Here is a 24,606-nt window from a genome sequence, read left to right as displayed (position 1 = left end):
AAACCCTACATGCTCTGGATGGGAGTCTAGGTCGAGCCACCCAGGTGGCACCGCGGCGGCACACTCCACCTGGGGGACATCGACGTATCCTCTAGCTGCCTCACCCTCGAGGGAAAGGAGGGCGACTGAACTTGTTTGACGTGGACTCGCCGGAAAGAGGGCGTTCCAGGTCTTACTACAGTAAGTTCCTCATGCACTTCCGGTAAACACGGCACTGGGGGCGGGCGCGGCTTGGAGCCGCGCTCAAACCCGAGGCACCATGTATCCAGCCGCGAGCGCTGGGAGAGGCAGTGCTACCCAACGCTCATGGCGGCCCGGGAAAGCATGGCTGACATTTTGATGTCCGCTTTTTCCTGGGCTCGACCCCCCGAGGGAGGGAGCTCTGAGGAATCGTCGGAGTCGGATGGCAGTACGTCACCCCCCTGATGCTGCAAGGGACATCTCATCATCATCACGCACCATGTCCAAATACGTGGTTGAGGAACAAGACGGTGGGACCGTCTCCTGGGGAATGGTCAGACGAGCGAGAAGAGGTGCGAACGGTCCATGAGCCAGTGGCTGACGGATTAATGCTCACAGTAATCCTCATATCACCCTCGCTGCTTGCCGTAGCCACTGCCGTCACGGAACGGGAAGCGGACGAGGTGGTGGCGAGTCCCGTGGGAACACAGCCACCTGTGAACGCAACATCTGAATCATTAACCACCCGCAGTGCGGGCAGGACATATCCACAATGTCTGCCCCAGCATGCTGGAAGCAGACATCGTGTCCGTCCCCCTCCTCAATGAGTGTGTTGCACCCACTAGAACATCGGGACATGCCACGCTGGAGAAATTTGTTCTTTTAGAGTAAAAACTCGAACATTTCTGGCACTGCCGAGACGCCCAGGGGAAGTCACCACAGGAAGGGACAATCCGCTGCACCACGTCGTAAGATTCCAGCAGTAATTCGCTGTGAGTTTGAAGTCTCGAAGTTGATCAAGTGTGAAGGCTCCGAAGAACAAAAGGTGAATGAATGCAGCACGCCGTCTCCCTTTTATACCCAGATATCCAGGGGCGGAGTCCGGCATGCAAATTTCATTCGCCAATTTCATTGGCCTTTTCTAAACTAGTCAGAAGTTGATAGGTTCTCAAGAACGAACCCCATCTGTCGGCTCGACACAACGTCAAGAGACCGACAGAAAGGAAACGTGCTGTCTTCTCATGCTTAACATGGTCAACTTGTCAAAAAAACGAGCTGGGCATATTACGTAGTATTTCTGTGCTCGACACACTCCCCCAGCGATCGTACAGGTTTCGGAAAGTTTTTTTTCGAACATATAAAACTGTTTCGTAACAATTTTTCTTAGTCCCTTATTGGACAATTCTTCCGGAAAAGCATGCGGCACGCCTACGTGGCAGCAAGGAGAGTAGAAGAAGGATCATGCGCAGACATCACTTTCACTTGTGTGCAGGAGAGAGAGAGAGAGAGCATACGTCCGCGAAGTTCAGGTGTTTGTTTGTTCACTGCATTTGGGTGATGAATGTTATATAAATGGTGGATATAATGCTGGATTTGGAGATCGTTTGAAACTGATATATGGAGCCGTCCCAGCGCTAAAAGATGCCGGACATGAACCGCATGCGTTGAGTGAAACTGATGTCTGTGTTTGTTGGCAATGGATGCGCACATGCTTTAGTTCAGCCTACCCCTCCCACTCGTATGCGCCGTATGCTTTCAGAAATAATCGTACAGCTGTATCTATCTTTTATAAATGTGATCAAACTCAAACTCAAAAAAACACAGCCCTCTACTTTCAGGTTTTTTTGAGAACATTGATTTTTGAAAAGTTATGACAGATGGAATACCCTATATGAATATACGATGGTTAAATGCTATGCAGTCTTCTAGGTGTGATATTTCAAGAAAGACACATCAAAACGGGCTACAACTCAATTTTTCATTAAAGAGGGATATAATCTAGCCCTCTACGTTCAGGTTTTTTGGAGAACATAGATTTTTTTAAAGTTATGACAGCTGCAATGACATATATGAATATATGATGGTAGTATGAAATGGGGTCTTCTGGGTGTAATATTTCATGAAAGAAACGTCAAAATGGGCTGCAACTCTATTATTCGTTAAAGAGGGATATAATCTAGCCCTCTACGTTCAGGTTTTTTTGAGAACATAGATTTTTGGAAAGTTATGACAGATGGAATACCCTACGTGAACATATAATGGTAGTATGATATGGGGTCTTCAGGGGGGTGATATTTAAAGAAAGACACATCAAATTGTCTGGAACTCTATTATTCGTTAAAGTGAGATATAATCTAGCCCACTACGTTCAGGTGTTTTGGAGAATGCTAAACATTTTTAAATGACGACAGGAAGAGTTTGGATTAAGGACAGGCAATGGCTATCATCACTCAATCCGGAGTTTTGGGTTAAATACACATTCATTCCGTTCAGGTATTTGTTTCCTTGCCATGAATGTATAGGGCCTCACAATTAGAACAAAAATAGAGAGATGCAGAATTTTTTAATTTTTTAAATTAATACAAACAAATGTAAAAAAATGAAGATTTCACAGGAACCTGAATATTTCTACAATGTCAACATGTTCACCATGCTTTTCCTTTAAATATAAAGCCAGTGACACTGAAAGGGAGGCGCTTAAACGGTCCACCATTTTTTAAGGCAGAACGGATAGTAAGGCGAATAAGGAGCTGGATTCAGCCTCATTGATTACTGTTGATTAAGTTGTCACGGTCCCACCGTCTTGTTTATGAAATTCTAGTCGTGTGGTGGGATCGGGGCAGAGTCCTTAGGTTATGTGTGGAGAGAAACATATTGTTGTCCGTTTGACAATAATATACAGTACGTTCTCTCCAGTGTCTTGTCATTGGCCCCATTCCTCTCGTTTCCTTGTCATCTTCCCCTGAGTGTTTAATTACCCACACCTGCCCCGTGTCATTATCCCTTGTTTGTCTTACCTATATATACCCTCTTGTTTCTTTGTCCTGTGTTTGGTCATTGTATGTATATGGTTCTTGTCTGTGCACTACCCCCGTGCCTAGTGCTGTATGTTCCTGTTCCTGGTTGTTGTGTGAGTTTAGTTATTGTCAGTTCTTTGTAGTTTTGTTCAGTGTGGTGTTTAGTCCTTGTATTTTAGTTTAGTCAGTTTATGTGCCTGTTCTGTTCTTCCATTCATTATCGTGTTTTGTTCCCCACTGTGGGTTTTTGTTTTGCGTGTTTTTTGTAATATTAAAGTCTTGTTAACCCCTTCACTGCCTGCCTGCAATGGGTTCTTCTGCCATCCGTGACATAAGTGCTGCGAGATCATCCGTAAAAAAATATGTCTAAAATAAAGAAGAACATGTTCCTATATGCAACTCTCCACTATATAAGCTTCCTGAACTGTGTCATTACGTGAAAAAAAATGCCAAATGCGCTTATAAAATCTTTGCCTGGCAACGCTGCGGAGAATCCATAACCGCGCTTTACTTACAACTCTCGCAAACATATGATGTCACCAGCCTCTCGCATCAAACTAAATTAATCCATATTCATTCATTTTCACACAACGGACAATAACCGACTTTGTAAACTGTATAAACTTAATTATATATGTGGAAAGCTGACACTCAGAATAGTTTTAAACTGCAGATTTTTCATTCAGAGCTTCATATTTTATTTTGAATATGAACAAATTATGAAGGTCCGGACCTCTGTGACCTCATAGATGGCTACAGCCATGCTGAAAACTAATTGCATCTGAAAGTTCCAACACTCAACGCAACCTCAACAGGCACAAGAGGTACAGTGAACTCCCCTCCCTCACCTCACCACTGCAGCTGCTATCATCTTGTTTTTAATTTGTTGTGGAGGTTTTACTGGAATCTGATGAAACCTGCAGCCAGTTCTCAGTTTCAACCCCCTTGCTAGTAGATTCTCATATTTTCGGACCAATCTTCATCTGATCAATCCTCATTTCTCTCTTCGGCTCCCGTGTGGAGGACCCCTGGACTGTAGATGAGATTGACAGAGGAAGTGAATCACAACTCCTGATGCAATCTGAGCATCAGTCCCACCTGCAGAGAGACACAATGATCCTCACACACCATTGTGGTTTAACCTCACTCTAGAATGTGTTTAGAAGCAAGGCAACTACAACATGTGAATGCCAGTAACATGTTTAGCACTTTTGTCTAAAAAACATATAACAAAAACTGTTAAAAACTGACTGTTCCGACAGGATAAAATAGGGCATTTTAAAATCAAATGCTGTTTTTAAATGTTTTATTTTTATATATTTATTATTTAATGAATATTCACAAAATATATTCAACAATTTTAATAAATGTAATGGGTTATCAATTATCTTGGATTAAATAATAATAATAATAATAGGTTATGTTATGAAAATGAAAGGTAACATATTCAGAAATGGTTTAATACATTTAATTTTACATTTATATATTACTATAAATGTATAATCTTATCCCAAGATTTCCACAGCTAAATGAACAAATGAACAGTGTCACACCCTGGAAAGCCCATAACAAACAGCAAACCTTAAATAAATCCATGCATAAGATTTTATTAAATTGGTCAACATTATAAATAATGATGGGAAACAAATAAATGAAATAAATCATAAAATTGTTCATGAAATAATGCCTAAACGTTTACATTAAATCACATCTTTATTTTTATAGTTTACAATTTTTCACAACATATATCAACAAATTCTTATATATAAATTATATAAACATTTAACCCAAATCTAGACAAGCATAACAAAAGAGACCACAAGATCGGAATTACACACGCACACACGCACACGCACAGCTTTGGTTGACTATCCCCGTGGGGACAGTCCATAGGCGTAATGTTTTTTATACTGTACAAACTGTATATTCTATCCCCTATCCCTAACCCTATCCCTAAACCTAAAGATCATAGAACACTTTTTGCATTTTTAGATTTGTAAAAAATATTGTTCTGTACAATTTATAAGCTTGTTTGCCCATGAGGACCTCAATTTAGGTCCCCACGGTGACACGAGTCCCCATGTGTTGGTGTGTATTCAGGTCTAGGTCCCCACCGGGATATACAAACATGAACGCACACACACACACACACACACACACACACACACACACACACACACACACACACACACACACATCATAATAATAATACTTAATGATGCCTGCCCTTACCGGTGGATGTACAAAGCCTTCCCTTATGCACCTAAATCTCTCTCACAGCCTGGCCTTTGTAAAAAGATTAGTTAGCAATGTTTTTTTTAAATATCTTTGTATTTAGGTGTGGGTAGACCTGTAATGGCTAACTATGTGTAGCTTCACAAAGACTGTTGCCATTCTGTGTATGTCAGTATAATGAGAATGTGAATTAAAATGGACAGCCATCTGCTTGCTGTAGTTTCCAGCATCATTACCAGTGACTGAGCTATGGGTGAAGCCAGAAGATGTTTGTTTTAGACTGTTCTCCTTCATTGCACACTCCTCTCTCGGTGGAATATCGAATAGAGAAAGAAGAGAAACTACATGGCATTGCTGGATACAACTCTGTTACACTTATAAGTGAGGATATTTAAGATAAAGTCTTATTATTAAGACGCTCTAATTAAGTGTGTTAGATGTGCATGCTTGTGAAAAGTCATACGACAGCACTAACAAAATAACACATTGTCATTTGAAAAAAAAATAACATCAGTTGAAGACGAGTTTTTTTTATAATTATAATCTATAGTTTTTACTTTTTTAAAATCAACACATAATCACCTAATCACATGATGAAATTAATTTAAATATACTTTAAATGTCTTCTACACAACATTAAATTTCAAGAAGAGATAATAGGCCATTTCACAGTAATTTAGTGTTTTACCTGCTGACGTTTTAGCTCTGAATACTAAAGACTGCTTTCATGAACACATGCAACACACATTACCATACTGATAAAACGTGTAGTTTGAATGCACCCTATTACTTTGGACAAAGGGGTCATAAATATTCATAAACATATATTAAATATCAATTTATAAAATATGGCTTCAATTTAATCGTTTTCGCACAGGTGTTTTTTAATATTTTACTTCTGTTTCCTTTTTAATGTATAATATTGTTAACACAGCTAAAGAAACTCATACCCCACCGGTCCGTGAGAATAACAGTTGTCTTGCAGAGACAGCGTAGACAGTGGATGGTGTCTTACAGTATAATAAAACGAATCTAAGTCTACACTGTAGGTCTTTTTTTATTTATTCCGGCCGGGTGTACCATCTGCAGAACACAGACAACATTTAAATGGGAAGTGCATTCATCACCCATTTGGAACAGATAAATGATCTCTGTTAAAACTCTGTTGTATAAGACTAGTCCATATGTGCTGCATCTTGATGTAGTTTGGGCTAATCTTGTATGAATTCATTTTTTTATTTTTTATTTTGCCGTTCACTGTACATTTTAGGCCTTTATGCTGGCTCTGGATTTACAAGCGATCTGTCCCATAAAATGTCCATTTTTAGGACCAACCTTTTCTTTTCTATTGTCTTGGAGCAGATAAGATATTTTTTTATTTCTGTGTCATCTGTGTGAATAACAGAGATGTGAGAACAGTGGTGAATGTTATGCATCTGATTGTAGTGTGCAGTTAATGAATCAAAACCTTGGATTAGATGAAGAAGCATGAGCAGATTAAAGCAGCACAATCTGTGAGCACTTCACAATGATCAAAGCATTAGACACATCATTGTTAATCAATCCACACAATCTTAAATCAGATGAAACACATTCACATCACACAGAAGAGACATGAGATGGAAAAATGAGAAATGATTGCTGGAGAACGCTGGCACCTCACTCTTGGATTGTGGGATTTTTAAATTGCTTCACAGTATCCAGAGTTAAGACAACCTTGTTGAAGTCTATGATGTTTTTGTATTAACAACCTAACACAAAATATCTTTTGCTATACATTCAAATGAGCCATCATCTGGTTATAGGTAAATGCATAGAAGGCAATCATACGCTTGTCATTGTACTTGTATTTGCGGCTTTATTTAATGCCCCAAAAAAGGATGTCTTAAACCCTGTAATATTTTGCGCTGCTCTTAGTAGAATGCGTTGGTCATTGTGGGAATGAGATATTGCGCCTGTGTTTTTTTAGTGTGCGCAGAAATGGCCACTCTCATCTACACTTTTTGAAATTGCACTCTCGCGCTTTTTTGCCCTGTTTAGTAATCTGTCACTTAGATTTAATTAGATGAGCTTTAAAAGAGTCTCACATGCTGTGTGCATCAGAGCGCAAGAGCATTGCTCCTAGCTTTCAATGCTTTTGATAGTTCAGTCATTTACAAGAACTACTTTATATAAGCACCGGACAGACAACTCAGCTCACTACAGTTTGGAACACAGTGCAAAGTTCCTCCTTTTTTATATTCAATCTGAGTTTATGGCTGTCTAGTAAAAAGCAACTTCCAGTTTAATTGCAGATGAATTTACTCATTATACAATTTGACCAAAATAATAAAATAATGCAAAAATAAACAGCACTCTAGTTGCTCTTTTGAGATAAAATTTCTCTCTCTCTCTCTCTCTCTCTCTCTCTCAGTCCTCATGGTTTTGCCTCATCAGCAGTAGTAGTCTGCTTGTTCAATCGGCTGATTTGTCAAGGGTAACTCCAAAAGATTCTGATAGGCACTTGGCAAATCACCCAGTTGATCTAAAATATTGACCAGCCACGAAAAGTCATTAGACACAATAATGGCAGGCAGGACCTTGAGTATGTGACTTAATTAGTTTTCAAATGCCATCAGATGTTCTCAGAGCAACAAAAAGACTTGTGTGTTTTTAATGTCTTTGCAAATGGCACCAATTTCTTCTGCAACCAACATTATTATTTATTTAGATTGTGCTTTTAATGTGTAGTTTGACTTAGTTAAGATGATATTATTTGTACGCTGACATTACATAATATTTCTTGCTTTGAAAGCTTTATTGTTAATTCAGTTTTTTTATTAAATAACAACACATTTATTTATTAAAAGTCTGATGTCTGATCTCAATGAATTTGGCTTCTGTTCCAGAAAACGAAGATCTCCACATATGATAAAATGTGGGAGTTTATGAGCAGTCGCAGACATTCCGTCATGGTGAAGAGCATCGAGGAGGGGATTCAGAGGGTCCTGACATCAGATTATGCTTTCCTCATGGAGTCCACCACCATCGAATTTGTCACTCAACGAAACTGCAATCTTACACAGATTGGGGGACTTATTGACTCCAAGTCTTACGGAGTTGGCACACCAATGGGTAAGTATTTGCTTATCATTTTCTTAGTTCATTTATAGTTTGCATGTATACTGTACATTCACTGAGCATTGCATTGGGAATAACCTTTTAATAGACAATGTAGCAACATTTCATCCAGCTGTATTTGCAATATACTTGAACTAATTACACAGCTCTTTGAAAAACTTGATTTAGAAAGAGATCATTTGAAAACGATTTTAATTTTTTTTCTCAGAATTTGTGTTTAGGTAAAATGATTGTTTTTGTTTCATTCTGTCAACTACTAACAATATTTCTCTCAAATTTTAAATAAAAATATTGTTTCTATTGGCATTTATTTGCATACAATTAAAACTGGAGAAACAGGTCAAAATAGCAGAAAAGATGCTCTGTATTTTTTCAGACCTCAAATACGGCAAGGAAAACAACTTCGTGTTCACCTTTAAGCAATAGCAACAGTAATTTCTATGTAATAACCTCAGTTTTTATCACAGTTTTCATGTGTCTAGTCATGCTGTCAGTCTTTCACATTTGCTGTTGGATGACTTTGTCACTCCTGAGGTTTGATTTGGTTGAACAAATACTGGACTGGGATGACCACAATACACCCAGAAATGCTGATTAAATGAAAATTTGGAATGGTCTATTACTCCGTGGCTGTATTTCTTATGTTATGTAGTTGTGCCACTAAATAAATGATTGTAGATTGTAATCTGGATTTTGGTACACTTGATGAGAAATATTTATTGAAATATTGAAATGACTATTGACTGCAGTCATGGCAAATATGAGCTTAGTTTCTGACATTGATGAAATCTCTTCTCGTGGGCACATTTGCAAGATTTCTAGGGACCAATATATTAAATGCAACTTGAGCAAAAGTTTCCATTTGCACTTAAAGTAAAATTTGATTTTAGTATTTTTTTTGCGCCTAGAGTAATACCAGACAGTTTCAATGCATTACAATCTAGCATCGAAGAAAGCATAGAAACCCTCATTCTCTTTCTTCAAACCGACGATAAGGAAAATGTTTATTGGGTCACTGTGTTATGATGCCTTGCAGCAGTATCATGTACAATTCTGGATGTTTTCAGATCGAGTCTCAGCGAAGACTCATTTTTTTTCACAATTTCGCCGCTGACACAGCCCAGAGCCGCTTGTATAACAGGATTAAGACAATCTGCTACTGAGACTGATAATTTTATGCACAGGAGGAGAAATGGAACACAGTTCCTCTTTTCATTTATTTATCTCATTCATTCATCTATTTCATGCACGTTTGCCCTGGGCTCTGCGTTCCTGCACGTTCAGTGAGCCGCTAAAGAGATGCTGAGTGCTGTTCAGAGACGCTAACCTCAATGTTTCACCTTTCCAGACACAGCCAGACAACCATTAATCAAACTGAAATAAAGATTTGAGTCGACTATGCTGCAGTGTGCGAGAAACATACACAAACATGCACTTCTGCACATCTGGGATCTTCTGATGGATGACGTGTCTCTCATTTCAAGGTTTAATATTTTCAGTGACTCGTGTTTTTGTAACAGTACAGCTGAGTGTTGGTGAGATTAGTGCAATTTGAAAGGTTTTAGTGTGATGGTGCTGATTTCCTTGTGTCAAGACAAACATCAGTGACTGCTATTGGTTGGGTGAGTGATGTGAATATTTGAAAGGGGCATTGATTCAATCGTTGTTTGAAACATCGATTGACAATAGAAAAGCCACTGTAGCATTAGCAATCTGTGTTTTGAAGCTATAAGTCATTGCAACCAATTATCTGTGGCAGTGTGGGTTTCAGGTACCCATAAGAAAGAAAAAAGCATGCAATCTCTTTCGCATCGCAATTATTCCTCCTATTAGCTTTTATTCGCGTGCATTCATCATATGCAAATTAATTTTCACAGAAAAAAAAACTGAAAAAGAAAATGGCTGTAGAATAACATGGAAATTACATAAAAGTGAAAAAAATGACCTCAGTGTGTGATCATATCGCATATGAAACAGCGTGATCCATTACGTGCAGAATTGCTTTGAAATGACCAAAATAACCAAGATGGAGGGGCACCATGATGTGAGGCTCAAAGTGCTTTTGACCACCTCCAGTGCCAGACTCCTTTAGCTCAGTCACCATGTCAATCAGAACAGTGATTCATTTCAATCAGTCCTTCAGGAGTTCTGATGCATTATGGCCAGAGTGCTGTGGCTTTGTGTATTTGATCTGCTCATTCAGTTTTAAAGCAGAGATTAACCCAACACGCTGACAGCACTTGTGCTAAATAGAGCAAATGGGCTCCTGCACTTTTCAACCAGTAAAAATTCATATGTTCCAGCAAGAATTACATCGAAAGAATCACTCAAATTGATACTCTGGTCAGAAATTAGACATTACAATGGTTTATGAGTGGCTTATACTAGTTTATGCAAGAGCAAAATCTAGACAATGAAATATTTTGGAGCGGAGCATAAAGCAAAAAAAAAATTGTTTCAGAAGTGTCAATGCTTTTAAGATTATTATATTAATTACCATGTCTTTTTGTAGACCTGAACAACTTTAAAACATAAAAATTCCCCGATATGTCCGTGCTGTCATTGAGAATTGTGTCAAATATATTGTATTTTTTAGTAGGATGGCATACATATAAACGATCGATAAGTTTCCAGTGGCCAGAATGTGATAAAATTACAAATAAAAAAGTGTTGACATATCAGAGCCAAACAGAACATAATGAACTCTCGTGTCATTTTAACCTAGTATTTAGTATTAATAATATTACTATTTAGTATTAGTATTTATACATTTTGTATTTTTTTTATGAAACACGAAATGGCTTCTTTGGTATGCAATATAATCACATTAACCCATCCAAACTCTGCCACGTTTGAGCTTCTGTTTTACATACAAAAGCATACTGTATGTTGTAATAAAAGTTAAAGTATGGTACGTATGAAAGTATGTATGGTGATTTTTGCTGCCAAGCCCCATAAAAGTAGTCCATACGACCTTTGTGCTAGACTCCCAGTCTTCTCAATTTAAACAATAACTTAATCATGTAATAAAGATTTTCTACTCCTAACATGAATAAGGTCAGATAACAATTTAAATGTTGGTCTATCTGACACCGAGGAATTGTATGGAAAAAAAAAATATATAGCGCGTCTTCCATTATAGTTGAAAAGGTCCACGTATCATTATTGTCACGATTCTCGGGTGAGGTGAGTGACAGAGGACCCAAGTGCAGACAGGGACGTAAGGGGTTGAACAAGACTTTAATAATATAAACATACAAAACAAACACCCACAGGGGGGTAACATAACAAAACATGGAAACAGGAACAAGGACTAACTAGACTGGACTAATACTTACACTTTACATTAAACAACAATAAACTAGACTAACTAAAAGACAGGAACTCACCCACATGACACAAACACGACACAACAGTGGACCAGCACAGGACAATGACACATGAGGACTAAATAAAGGGGACGAAATCAAGAAGAAACAGGTGCAGGACATGAACTAATTAACAAGCAATAACGAGATGAAAGGGTGGGAACAGAGACGCCACACCGGAGAGAGGGTGTAAATGGAAGGCCAAAACTGTCTCTATCCACATAAAACAAGAGGTTCTGTCATGGCTCTGCCACAAGATCAAGAAAAGCAAGACAAGATGGGGCAGAACCATGACAGAAGCCCCTCATTAAGGAGCAGCATCCTGATGCTCCTCAAGGAACAAACAGGACTAGACAGACTGTGACAAAACAAACCATAACCATACATAACATGACCAAAAACGTGATGCATAGAAAAAAGCTCAAACAAGACATGGCACCGGCTGGAAGGCCGGCTGGACAGTACATGGCGCCGGCTGCATGGCCGGCTGGACAACACATGACGCCGGCTGGAAGGCCGGCTGGACAGTACATGGCGCCGGCTGGATGGACGGCTGGACAGGACATGGCGCCGGCTGGAAGGCCGACTGGGAGGCCGGCTATCACCGGCTGGGCAGGCCTGGATGTCGACGAGATGGGACAGGAAGTCGGTGATTGGGCAGCGCTCTCTGGCGGCTGGGCAGCGTTCTCCGACGGCTGGGCAGCGCTCTCTGGCAGCTGGGCAGCAAAAAATGACAGGAACAACACAAACACATAGGGTGTCGACTTCGACAGGCCTGAGAACCAGCTGGGATGCCGGCAGGGATCTGTGGCGGGAACAGGACACCGGCGGCCTCAACCCTGGAGGGGAATCCGATGACCTCAACCCTGGAAGGGAGCCCAGCGGTCTCGATCCTGGACGGGGTTCCGGCAGTCTCGACCCCGGACGGGGTTCTGGCAGTCTCGACCCCGGAAGGGAGTCCGGCGGTCCCGACTCTGGACTGGAGCCCGGCGGCCTCTACCCTGGAAGGGAGTCCGGCGGCATCTACCCCTCCCGCTGAGATCCTTCTGTCTGCTGGGTCCAGAAGTGGCTGGTCCACTCTGTCACGATTCTCGGCTGAGGTGAGAGACAGAGGACCCAAGTGCAGACAGGGACGTAAGGGGTTAAACAAGACTTTAATAATATAAACATACAAAACAAACACCCATGGGGGGTAACATAACAAAACATGGAAACAGGAACAAGGACTAACTAGACTGGACTAATACTAACACTTGACATTAAACTACAATAAACTAGACTAACTAAAAGACAGGAACTCACCCACATGACACAAACACGACACAACAGTGTACCAGCACAGGACAATGAAACATGAGGACTATATAAAGGGGACGAAATCAAGAAGGAACAGGTGTGGGACATGAACTAATTAACAAGCAATAACAAGATGAAAGGGCGGGAACAGAGACGCCACACCGGAGAGAGGGAGTATATGGAAGGCCAACACTGTCTCTCTCCACATAAAACGAGGTTCTGTCATGGCTCTGCCACAAGATCAAGAAAAGCAAGACAAGATGGGCCAGAACCATGACAATTATCAAGCCACTGCAGCGAGAGGAAGTTTCCAGTGAGCTTGTGTCGCAAGGATGTCAATACCGACAGTGCAAAATATTCTGATTAAAAGTAGGACAGCTACATTCCTCAACAGGGATGCTGAATATTGATCCTCAGTCAGGATCAGTGATCTAACGTCTCTTACTATCCAATAATTAGTCTTGCATATCCAGACTTTTAAATAGGTGCACACAAACTTTGCAGCATCCAAAGATTGGATGTTTATAAAAAGTGCTGGAACTGGTGATTTTAGCCAGCTCTTATCTTTTTCTTGTTGTTGTAAGATACAGCATCCCTGGCAATGAGCGAACTGGACAGTACAGCCACTGAACTATAGGCTTATCCACTTTCCATGTAAACATGTTCTCTTAATGCTGAATATCAATTATACATTATAACCCAAAACACAATTTTAAACTGCTCAGATGTCATCGCCAAACCTTTTTGAAAGGTGCCCCTGTTAGCTGGCTTGTCCTCGTGGACAGAAAACTCTCTCAAGTGTCTGGTCTCACAGATGTTTATGGTTTGTCGCTCACACGGGTTACATCTGTCATGTAGGATGTCGAGCAAACTACCCAGTAAGGGTGTTTTTTCGGTGTTTCAGTGTGTGTCACGGGATTGTATTGTGTAGCGCAAATGCAGTCCGCATGTAAAAGTATGTTTAGCATCATCACTCCCCTGTGTGTCGTTGCCAGACAGCTCAGTGCAGGGCATTTCCATTGCTAATCCAACCCTTTCAGATGCAGTTAACACAGGCAGGCTGCCTTTCCCATACAGCAGTCCATTTAGCATATATCTCATTGACTTTAGCTGCACTCAGTCGGTACAATGCATGAATGGGATGGTGAAAACTGTGATGGTGGGAAAAGTCCTTCTGTCTCTGCGCCATAATAGACAGACAATGCTGTGTTCAGATGTTTCAATAAAAAAAAAACTTGTGCTAATTTGTAAAGATTATCTTGATAGACAAAATTTATCAAAAATCACAAACCTTAGTTATTCACAAACTTTCTATAGGCTTTTGGCCGAGGGAACGGTCTTTTTTTTAAACCAGCTAGAAGGAGCTTAACTTTAAAATGTTTTGTAGGTCGTAATGAGCTGCTTGCACAAACATCCTGGGGTCTTTTTTGAAGACAGCCTTGTCTAATAGTTAATGGCATGCCATCAGTTCATGACTGATAAAATCAAGGCATTCTGGAAGTAGATTTTACTAAATAATGGCTTTCAATCTGTCATTGGGAATAAAGATAATCTAAAACTCTTGCCATTGGTTGACAGATGATGTATACTTGGGTCTATATAGTTATCTGGCAAATTGTTTTAACATTCAAGCATTTCACCTTTGAATTTGTGCACCATTATGAGCTCTGTCGACTTTTTCACGTCACTAAATGTGTGAAGGTTTATATTGATGTTTTGGCGCAACGTGCCTTGATTGTGGAATTCCCCCCGCCATCTTTTAGTATGTGGTTGGAGTGTCCCTAAAGACTTCGTTAAAAATAGTCATGCCATCAAACATCTGTCAGGCATGTGTTTCAGTCTTATTTTGTGTTATTTAGTGTTTCTATGTACTACACCATATATTTACTGTACACAGTGAGTTCTTAAGAACTTTGTCAATGATTGTAATAAATCATTGTTAGTTATCTTTGAACTGCAAGATTGAGAAATGTGATATGTCGGTATAATCACAATCTCTAATGGTTCAATTCCACCTCATATTGCATCCCACAAGCAAAGGAAAAATTATACTATATTATTAAGTTTAAACACAATGAAGCCTATTATTTGTAATTTAATGAGAATGTTTTGAATTGCCCCAGGACTCTTTGCGATTGTGTAAAAAATGACAGGAGGGATGGTTACTTCCGAAATGTTCTAAATATTCTAAAAATGAGAAGGAATTATTATTACATCTGGTACCTTGTTTCTGGTTCTATGAGTTTGACTAAGCAGATCTCTAATTAAAATATTCATTATAGTTTGTTATCTTTAATGCCTACTTTTTACGTTAAAGTTTTTAAATAGTTTGTTAAAGCTACTAAAGCAGGGAGAAAGCAGTGGAGCTAAACATTGTGTTGTGCAGAACAGTGACTTCTTGCAGAATAATAATTAAAAGTTTTAAGAATTACAATAGCTAGCAATAACGGATGTCTAAAATTTATCATGTGCCCTTTGAGTCAATCTGGTGAAAAAAATATAGATTTAAAGATAGATCACTCCTTGTAGTCACATTTGAACGATGGATGAAGCGATTAGAAATTATTTTTTATAAGTGTTTTAACTCCTCCCAATATAGTTGCACCTGCACTTGATGTTAACAAACAATATTATTTTAATAATTATAGTAGTGAGCACAGGTGTAATTTGCGGGTTGGACATGTCCCCACCACTTTTAGGAAGAAATTAAGAAATGCTTGCGGAAAGTGTGTATTGTTTAGGGGCCATTAACATCTCAAACTCATGGAAAACTCATGGAAAAAGCACCATCTCCCATTGCTCACACTCATAAGTTATATTTGCGTAAGACATAGAGCCGCGACTCCAGAAACGTGGCCAAGTATGAAATGCACACAGTAAAATCACCAGTGTTAAAAAAGGTCAAATGAACACTCACGGTGTATATATAATCCGCACTCTCTGTGGATTATATAAACATTGTGAGAGTTAATTTTACCCTTTTTAACACTGGCGATTTTGCTGTGCATGCATCATCTGCGCTTTTGTCGTATTTGTCCCCACCACTTTTCAAAACAAAGTTACACCACTGGTAGTGAGCAGTAGTTAGTAGTAATTTACCAAAGCCTATCACATGCCAGTGCTATGAAAAGTGAACTAATTGATTGACAATACATACGGCAGAACATACTGTACAGAACACAATGATTGTATCCAAACTGTCCAAAAGAATCATGGAACATGCACTTGTTTTACAGACTTCTAAGTGGCAACAATGAGCAGGGAATGAGAAATGAGTTTCATTTCAGCGAATAAGTGCCCTTTGTGTCTCATATAGTTGTGTGGTGCATTTGAGAAAAAGAACATGAGTTCTCAGTTACTCTGGCAATATCATGGTCCTTATTGTTGCATGAGTTAACCACCACAATTACAACATGAAAGGGTTTTTGAGTGCTCTTCTGTCTCATATTTCAAATGAAATGAGAAATCACCTCTTCAGTCATTTTGATCTGTGCTGAACACAGTCTGCTTCCCTCTTTTCGAAAGGCAAGTGAGATGGGAATCGGGGAGAGTTAGGAATCGAGGCCTACGAGGAGGCTCGGCAGGAAACATTACCTCAAATTAAGAATGCCAACTAGTTTTAATTAGACAGAAAATAAATCGATAAAAGCGGAAAATGCTGGTCCCTTGAATGTAATTGGGTTTTATTGGTCTGTTATCAATGGCACCCTGGGAGCAATGTTTCAGCAAACAGAATTAGGGTTTTATGGCTCGTACTGCATTTATTTCTGTATTTCACATCGTGAACATCTATACTGTTCACGCACATAATCTCACACTGCTGAAGTGACAAACTTCCATTATTCACAATGGTCATCCTAATACGGTCCACAATACCCTAATACTGTACTAGTTGTTTTGTTCTACTACATAAAAATATTGTTTTTTTTTTTGGGTGCAATAACAATACAAAAATGTGTAAATAATTAAGATTTTAATTCGCATTACAATAATTGTGGTAAAACCACAAAATAAATGTGGTCACATAAAATAGTAAATTTGGCAAAATAATCATGCATAAAAGTCATTAAACACATCTTGATTCAAAAACAATATTTGTGCAACTTTTGAATGCGTTCTGACATGTTTTGTGATCACCAAAGTAGAAGTACTGGGCAAAAACAAATTGTAATCATCTTGTTCATATTTTTCCTCTCTTTGGCCCTCCAGGCTCTCCGTACCGAGATAAGATCACCATCGCAATCCTGCAGTTACAGGAAGAGGGGAAGCTTCACATGATGAAGGAGAAGTGGTGGAGAGGCAATGGCTGTCCAGAGGAGGAGAACAAAGAGGCCAGCGCTCTGGGTGTCCAGAACATTGGTGGCATCTTCATCGTGCTGGCAGCTGGACTCGTCCTCTCTGTTTTTGTGGCAGTCGGAGAGTTTCTCTATAAGTCCAAACAAACCGCACAGCTGGAAAAGGTAAAGCAGCATTTTCACATTCCTGGACTGCAATGAACATGTGTCATCTGCTTAAAAGCGTTGAGAGTTGCTATGGAAATATCTTTAGAGAAAGGAAATCACAAATAAGTGCTTTATCATTTTGTGTTTTATCATCACGGTATTGTGGGTAATATTATCCAGCCAATCAAATGATGACTTCATAACCATTGATATCTCTGAGGCTGAAAGCGAATCTGTTACAAATCAATATCAACAATAATGATTCTGTCTGAAATTGCCTCTAATGTTGTGCTATTGAGAGAAAAGCGTGAGGTATGTTTCACCCGTAATATTTTACAGACAGTGCCATCCGGAGAGCAAACAGTTCTTCTTGATGTAAGTCGCTGAAGACTAAAGGGGTGGGGTTTAATGACCGCCATTGTTTCATCTCACCTCAACAGATGTAATTTCCCCATGTTCATTTCCCTCGTGTAATTAATCTGCTGAAACACTGTGCTGGAAGTCTTCAGTGCATAAGGATGGAAGTAAAACGTCTTGGTTATGGATGTAAAATCAGTTCCCTGATGGAGGGAACGAGACGTTGTGTCGAGCTGACAGATGGGGTTCACTCTTGAGAACCTATCAACTTCTGACTAGTTTAGAAAAGGCCAATAAAATTGGCGAATTAAATTTACATGCCGGACTCCGCCCCCAGATATCCGGGTATAAAAGGGAGACGGCGTGCTGCATTCATTCACCTTTTGGTCTGAGGAGCCTGAGCATCCCTCGACCGCTGCGGTGGGTGGCCAGCGTTGTGGCAAGAAGGACACAACATCTTGTTCCCTCCATCAGGGAACTGAGGTTACATACGTAACCAAGACGTTCCCTTTCTGTCGGTCTCTCGACGTTGTGTCGAGCCGACAGATGGGGTTCCTATGGAAAACGCCACAGCGCTGTGCCGCGTCACAATCTCTAGCGGAGCGATGCTGATTGGCCTGGGCGAGTCAGACGTGAGCGCTAGGGCGAAATTGTAACCGTGCAGTGGAGAGGTAGGGGGTCCCAGAACTTTTGAAGAAAAGGTGGGAAGCCCCTGCCACCGGCCGTCACGGGCAGAGGCCTTGATTCTCTAACAGAGAGAAACCGCCCGGCACCGTAAGGGCCACTGGGTAAGCATTATTCCCCCTGGGGGAAAAACGCTACAGAGACCACTACCTACCATAGGGAGGAATAAGTGGAGACACCACATGGTCTCACCATCAGGGGAGAACTCATGGGAAAACGTGCGGACTGAAGCAGTTAACCGCAAGGTGGAGGTCCACCTAGGGATGTCCTGGGTTGCCGAGGTGGGAACCATTCTTGAGGATACATGAGACGGAACCGCCCACGGAGGGGGGGTTACCACGTCTGGAGCACTAGGTCCGGTTAGAGCTATGTGGGAGATAACTCAACTGTTCCCCGGCCTAAGGGGGCAGGGCTGCTCTGCCCAGCCTGCCCCCAGGAAGGTGCTTAGTGATGGATGGAATGCCTGTTCTTAACCCAGTGTGAAAAGAAGGGAGGCGTAAATAGCCGCTGATTCTCCTAGAGCAGTGGTCACCAACCCTGCTCCTGGAGATCGACCGTCCTGAAGATTTCAGCTCCAACCCCAATCAAACACACCTGAACTATCTAATCAAGGTGTTCAGGTTTGCTTGATAATTACAGACAGGTAATGTCTGCAGGACAGTCTGCAGGACAGTCGATCTCCAGGAGCAGGGTTGGTGACCACTGTCCTAGAGGAAAGGGGAAAGGCATTCGCAGGCGTACGCCCTACCGGCTGCCGGTCCTACACGTTGCCCTGCAGGTTCCACGCGTAGGTATTAGAACCTCGCAAAGGTGTTGTGCGTTGCCCAACCCACAGCTCTGCAAATGTCTGCCAGAGAGGCACCCTGAGCCAGTGCCCATGAGGAGTGTGCCTCATTCCTAACGGGCAGGGGCGATCTTGAGATCTGTATGCCATAGCGATGGCATCCACGATCCAGTGCGCCAGCCTCTCTTTGGAGACAGCCCTCCCCTTCTGCTGACCTCCAAAACAGACAAAGAGCTGCTCATAGCTTCTGAAGCTCTGCATGCGGTCCAAGTAGAGGCGCAGTGCGCGTACTGGACACAACACGGATGGGGTTGGATCTTCCTTCCCAGTGGGGAGCGCCTGTAAGTTCACCACCTGGTGTAGGGGGAGTGGTGGGAACTTTGGGCATGTAGCCGGCAATCTGTTCTAGGCAATCTGTGGACACGGAGGGTGCTTGTAGGTCCCCTACCCTCTTGGAGGTGATCGCCATCAGGAGAGCCGTCTTTATCGTGAGGTGAGAAAGAGCGGCAGCTCCGAGGGGCTCGAAGGGGGGGCCTCTTGAGGCCCTCCATCTAGGTCGCAAGAGGGTACGGAGCGCGGATGAAGCGGTAGCCTTCTCACGCCCCTTAGGAACCTAACAACCAGGTCGTGCTGTTCCAGAGGCTTCCCAGCAACTAGGTCGTGATGAGCGGCCATAGTGGCTACATACACTCCCAGTGTGGAGGGGGGAGAGGTTACTCTCCAGTCTCTCTTGAGGAAGGGACAGCACGTCCCGATCCCGTTCCCGGTGGCTCACTCAGGATCTCCTCGTCCCGTCCAGACATGGAGACCAGGTTCTGCCTGGGATGCCGTAATGTGCTGGGAAAGCAGGTCCTTCACCATGGGGATCTGCCAGAGGGGAGTTGTTGTCAAGAGCATTAGCTCCGAGAACCAAGTCCGGTTGGGCCAATAGGGCGCAACTAGTACCACTTGATGCTCCTCTTCCCTGGCCTTGCACAAGACCTGTGCAATGAGGCTCACTGGGGGGAAGGCGTTCTTCTGCTTACCCCGCGGCCAGCTGTGCACTAGGGTATCCGTGCCGAGGGGTCCCTCGGTCAGGGAGTACCAAAGCGGGCAATGGGAGGAGTCCGGGGGGGAAACAGGTCCACCTGCGCCTGGCCAAACTGCTCCCATATGAGCTGGGCTGCGCGGGGATGGAGTCGCCACTCTCCGCGAGGCGTCGTCTGACGAGAGAGCGCATCGGCTGTCTTGTTCATGTCGCCTGGGATGTGTGTAGCTCGCAGGGAGCTGAACACCTGCTGACTCCAGAGGAGGAGGCGTCAGGCGAGTCGTGTTAGCTGCCGTGAGCGAATGCCACCCTGACAATTGATGTACGCCATGGCAGCTGTGCTTGCCCTACACGAGAAGTTGCAACCTCTTCAGTGCAAGTAACACAGCCAACAACTCTAGGCAGTTGATATGCCAGCGCAGGCATATCCCCTGCAGGGAGGCATCCGAACTTGAGCGAGTGTCTGACGAATTAGATTGCGTAGCAGAGACGGATCGTATCCCATAGCCACCGTGACGGTTTGGGGCTCTATTCAGGCTCCCATGGACCGAGACCGGGACTAGGGGTACGATCTGCTTCAGCGACCTCCCGGGGGGTGGTTCGATGGCTGGCAGTGCAGATTCCTTGCCGTGGGGAAGCCCCTGTGGAGGAGATCGGCTCTGCTGACTTACCTGCCTGGCGATGATATAGCACAACGCACCGTCGATTGAGAGTGCTTAGGCTGCTGATTATCCTCGACATTGGGTCTCGCCGTGATGCAACATCGAGTTGCCGAACACCGTAGTGTAGAGGGTGAGAGCGGCTGTGATAAATGCCCAGAGAGAGAGAAAACTCTTAGAAATGGGCTGTTGGGACGGGGCAGGAACCGTCCCGGATCGACCACCAGCTATGGAATGGCTGGGGTCGGGCCCGAAGGTATTCTCGATCTCCCTGGGGTCTTCCCATGAGGGCCGATTTGGCTTCCGCCGCAGCTGCTGACGGGGTGGTGGTCTCCTCTTCGATGTCTTGAAAAGGACCAGGGCTGCTGGGAAGCAGACGGTGCACGGGATCTCGGCGGCCAGAGGGCGGTCGAGTCGCGGCTTGGGAGGATATACTTGATATCCTCTGTCTGCTCCTTTACTGTCGAGAACTGTAGCTCGACAGTATCACCAAACAGCCCCCCTTGCGAGATGGGTGCATCGAGAAAGCGGACTTTCTTGGCGTTACTCATCTGTGCAAGGTTCAGCCAGAGGTGTCTCTCCTGGACCACAAGTGTGGACATCACCCGACCCAGGGCCCGCACGATCACCTTGGTCGCCCGTAGAGCCAGGTCGGTGATGGCGCGGAGTTCCTGCATAAGCGCTGGGTCGGTCTTACCCTCGTGGAGCTCTCTCCGCGCATTGGCCTGATGGACCTGCAGGATGGCCATAGCGTGGAGAGAGGGGACATCTTGGCCTGCAGCAGAGTAAGCTCTTTACACCTCAGATGTTGAAAAGCCTACGTGCTTTGGACGGGAGTCTAGGTCGAGCCCCTGGGGGACATCGACGTATCCTCTAGCTGCCCCACCATCGAGGGAAGAAAGGGTGATGGAACTAGTTGACATGTATGCGCCGAAGGGGAGCCGTTCCAGGTCGTACTAGGTTCCTCATGCACTTCCGGGGGAACACGGCACTGGGGGTGAGTGCGGCTTGGATCCGCTCTCAAGCCCGAGGTACCGTGTATCCAGCCGCGAGTGTTGGGAGAGGCAGTGCGGAGCACCGCAACCCAATGCCGGTGGCCCAGGAAAGCATGGCTGACATTCCGACGTCTGCTTCTTCCTGAGCTTGACCCCCCGAGGGAAGGAGCTTCAAGGAATCATCGGAGTCTGATGCCAGTAAGTCACCCTCCGATGCTGCAACAGACATCTCATCATCACGTACCGTATCCGATACGTGATTGAGTAACAAGACTGTGGGACCGTCTCATGGGGAACGGTCAGACGAGCGAGACGAGGTGCGAACGGTCCGCGCGCCTGTGGCTGACGGATTAGCGCTCACAGTAATCCTCATATCACCCTCGCTGCTCGCCGTAGCGGGCTGCAGGGCCGGTGTCCACAACATCTGCCCCAGCATACTGGAAGCAGACATCGTGTCCGTCCCCTCCTTGATGAGTGTGTTGCACCCACGAGAACAGCGGGACATGACCACGCTGGAGAAATTTGCTCTTTTATAGAAAAAACTCGAACACTTCTGGAACCGCCGAGACGCCCAGGGGAAGTCGCCACAGGAAGGGACAGTCCGCTGCACCACGTCGCAGAGCCGGCAGTCTTGTAGTTGCTACTTGTAGCGAAGTCTGTTGATCATGAGCGAAGGCTCCGAAGAACAAAAGGTGAATGAATGAGGCACGTCGTCTCCCTTTTATACCCGGATATCCGGGGGCGGAGTCCGGCATGCAAATTTCATTCGCCAATTTTCATTGGCCTTTTCTAAGAAGTCGGAAGCGATTGGTTCTCAGGGACGAACCCCATCTGTCAGCTCGACACAACGTCGAAAGACCGACAGAAAGGGAACGGGTTGCTGTGAGCATACTGTAGATGTTTTTGACAAGGCAAATAGGGTTTTGTTTACACTGACATTGAGTGTTTTTAAGCAAAATATGTTCCAGGCATTTCATGAAGACCCTAATAAATCATACCAATTCTCAAAAATAATTTTCTTTTCAGTCTGATGGAATGAGTCCATTCCTCCATAAAGAATTTCTCCAGATCCTTCAAAATGTTGGTGCTTCCACTTCTTCATTTAATCCCACTTATTTTCTGTAGGGTTCAGGTCAGGGAACTGGGATGACTATGGCAGGACCTTGATTTTGTGTTCAGAGACCCATTTTTTGTTGATTTAGATGTTTGTTTTGAACCAATGTGCTGATGGAAGATCTAACCACGACCCATTATAATAAGTCTAGCAGAGCAAGTCAGGTTTTTATTTTTTATCTGTTGGTATTTGATATAAAGTCACAGAAGAGGAGCAGTGCCAAATGTCCAATATTAAAGAACACAGTTAATCCGGTGCGTAGATCCAAACAATTTAAGGTCAAAAGGAAAAGGATGGCCTCTGATGAAGCTTTTGAGGTGGTGTAAGCCCGTGTGCAGAATGCAGATTTTACTTTTACTTTTAATTTTGCCAAAACAACTCTTTTTCATTTCATGTGGCCATAGAACCCAGTCCTGGTTGAAGTTCCAGTAAAGCAGATTACAGTAATATGGTGGAGTTTATTTTTGCATGAGAGCAGAAGTTTTGCTTCTTGAACAGTGTCCCAAACAACTTGTGATGGAGTTGTGTTGAGAGACAGACTGGGGTTTGATCTTCAGAACCTATCATCTCAGAGAGGAATTTAAAATGCCAAAGGGCTTTGGCGAATGGCACACGCATGCCAGTCCGTGCATACGGGTATAAAAGAGAGGTGGCGGCGGCCATTCACTCATCCTTTCTTCTTCGGAACCTGCATGATGGTACATGTCAAGCGATTCTTCTCTACGAGAATTCCCCTTCCAAACTGCTGGATTTACGACACGAAGCAGCAGATTTCTCCCTCTCAGTAGCGGACTTCCCCTGGCCGTCTCAGCAGCGAGCCGCAGATATTTCTAAAACAGCAAATTTCCTCTCACAGTCTACGCTGTCTTCGGGCATGCCTCACAGCTGTATTCTTGGGTATGACAGACTCATCCCCGAGTCTGATGGGCACGACTCCTGTATTGCATGTTGGGGTTCCAGCATTCAGTGGAAGTGCTCGTCGATTAAGGTGTCTGCTACCCCGTCTGCTTCCCGAGCGAGTTTGACTGGGAGTTTGGGGATTCCCAAGGATGTCACTGGGCCAGTTTCGGCACGCTCACCTGGCTCGGGCAGCGGGCAGACTCGACAACGGGGTGGGGATGAACTTTTTGTCATAACGTCGGACAGATACCTCCTGGCATGTGGAGACCCCTTGGAGCTCCTGCCCCCGGGCGGTCGAGCCCAAGACGAGGCGATGCAGAGATGACGGCCGTGCTTGCCCGGGCGGCCACATCAGGTTGCAGTGGCCCTGTCCTCCCCGGAACGATCACTTCTGACCTGGAGGTACATGATGAGTTCACAAAGACAGAGAACATGCCGTTCACGGCACGCTCCCGTCTGACAGGCTCAGGAGCTGTTACTTCTCTGGACGGTGGGGCAGCTAAGGGATATGTTGACGTCCCCCAGGTGGAATGTGCAGTCGCAGTGCACCGCAGATGCTGCCACTTGAAGGGGTCGACCAGGGCATGTAAGCTCTTTGACACTCATGTCGAAAACTTACAATGCTGTGGGTTAAACTGCCTCGCAAG

The 24,606-nt window shown here is 43.5% G+C and overlaps 1 protein-coding gene across 1 annotated transcript in view; it reads left to right on the top strand.

The window, feature by feature from the left end:
* Nucleotides 1-24,606, top strand: part of grik2 (glutamate receptor, ionotropic, kainate 2) — a 232,182-nt gene that overhangs the window by 196,380 nt on the left and 11,196 nt on the right. The window contains exons 14-15 of the mRNA XM_057340538.1: nucleotides 8,102-8,327; nucleotides 17,207-17,457. Coding sequence (XP_057196521.1) covers nucleotides 8,102-8,327; nucleotides 17,207-17,457 — 477 coding nt within the window. The remainder of the gene's footprint in view (nucleotides 1-8,101; nucleotides 8,328-17,206; nucleotides 17,458-24,606) is intronic.

The sequence above is a fragment of the Triplophysa rosa genome, linkage group LG8 (genome assembly GCF_024868665.1).
Source record: "Triplophysa rosa linkage group LG8, Trosa_1v2, whole genome shotgun sequence".
NCBI classification, from domain to species: Eukaryota; Metazoa; Chordata; class Actinopteri; order Cypriniformes; family Nemacheilidae; genus Triplophysa; species Triplophysa rosa.
The sequence above is the reverse complement of the archived record's forward strand: the minus strand, read 5'-3'. Positions and strand labels throughout refer to the sequence as shown.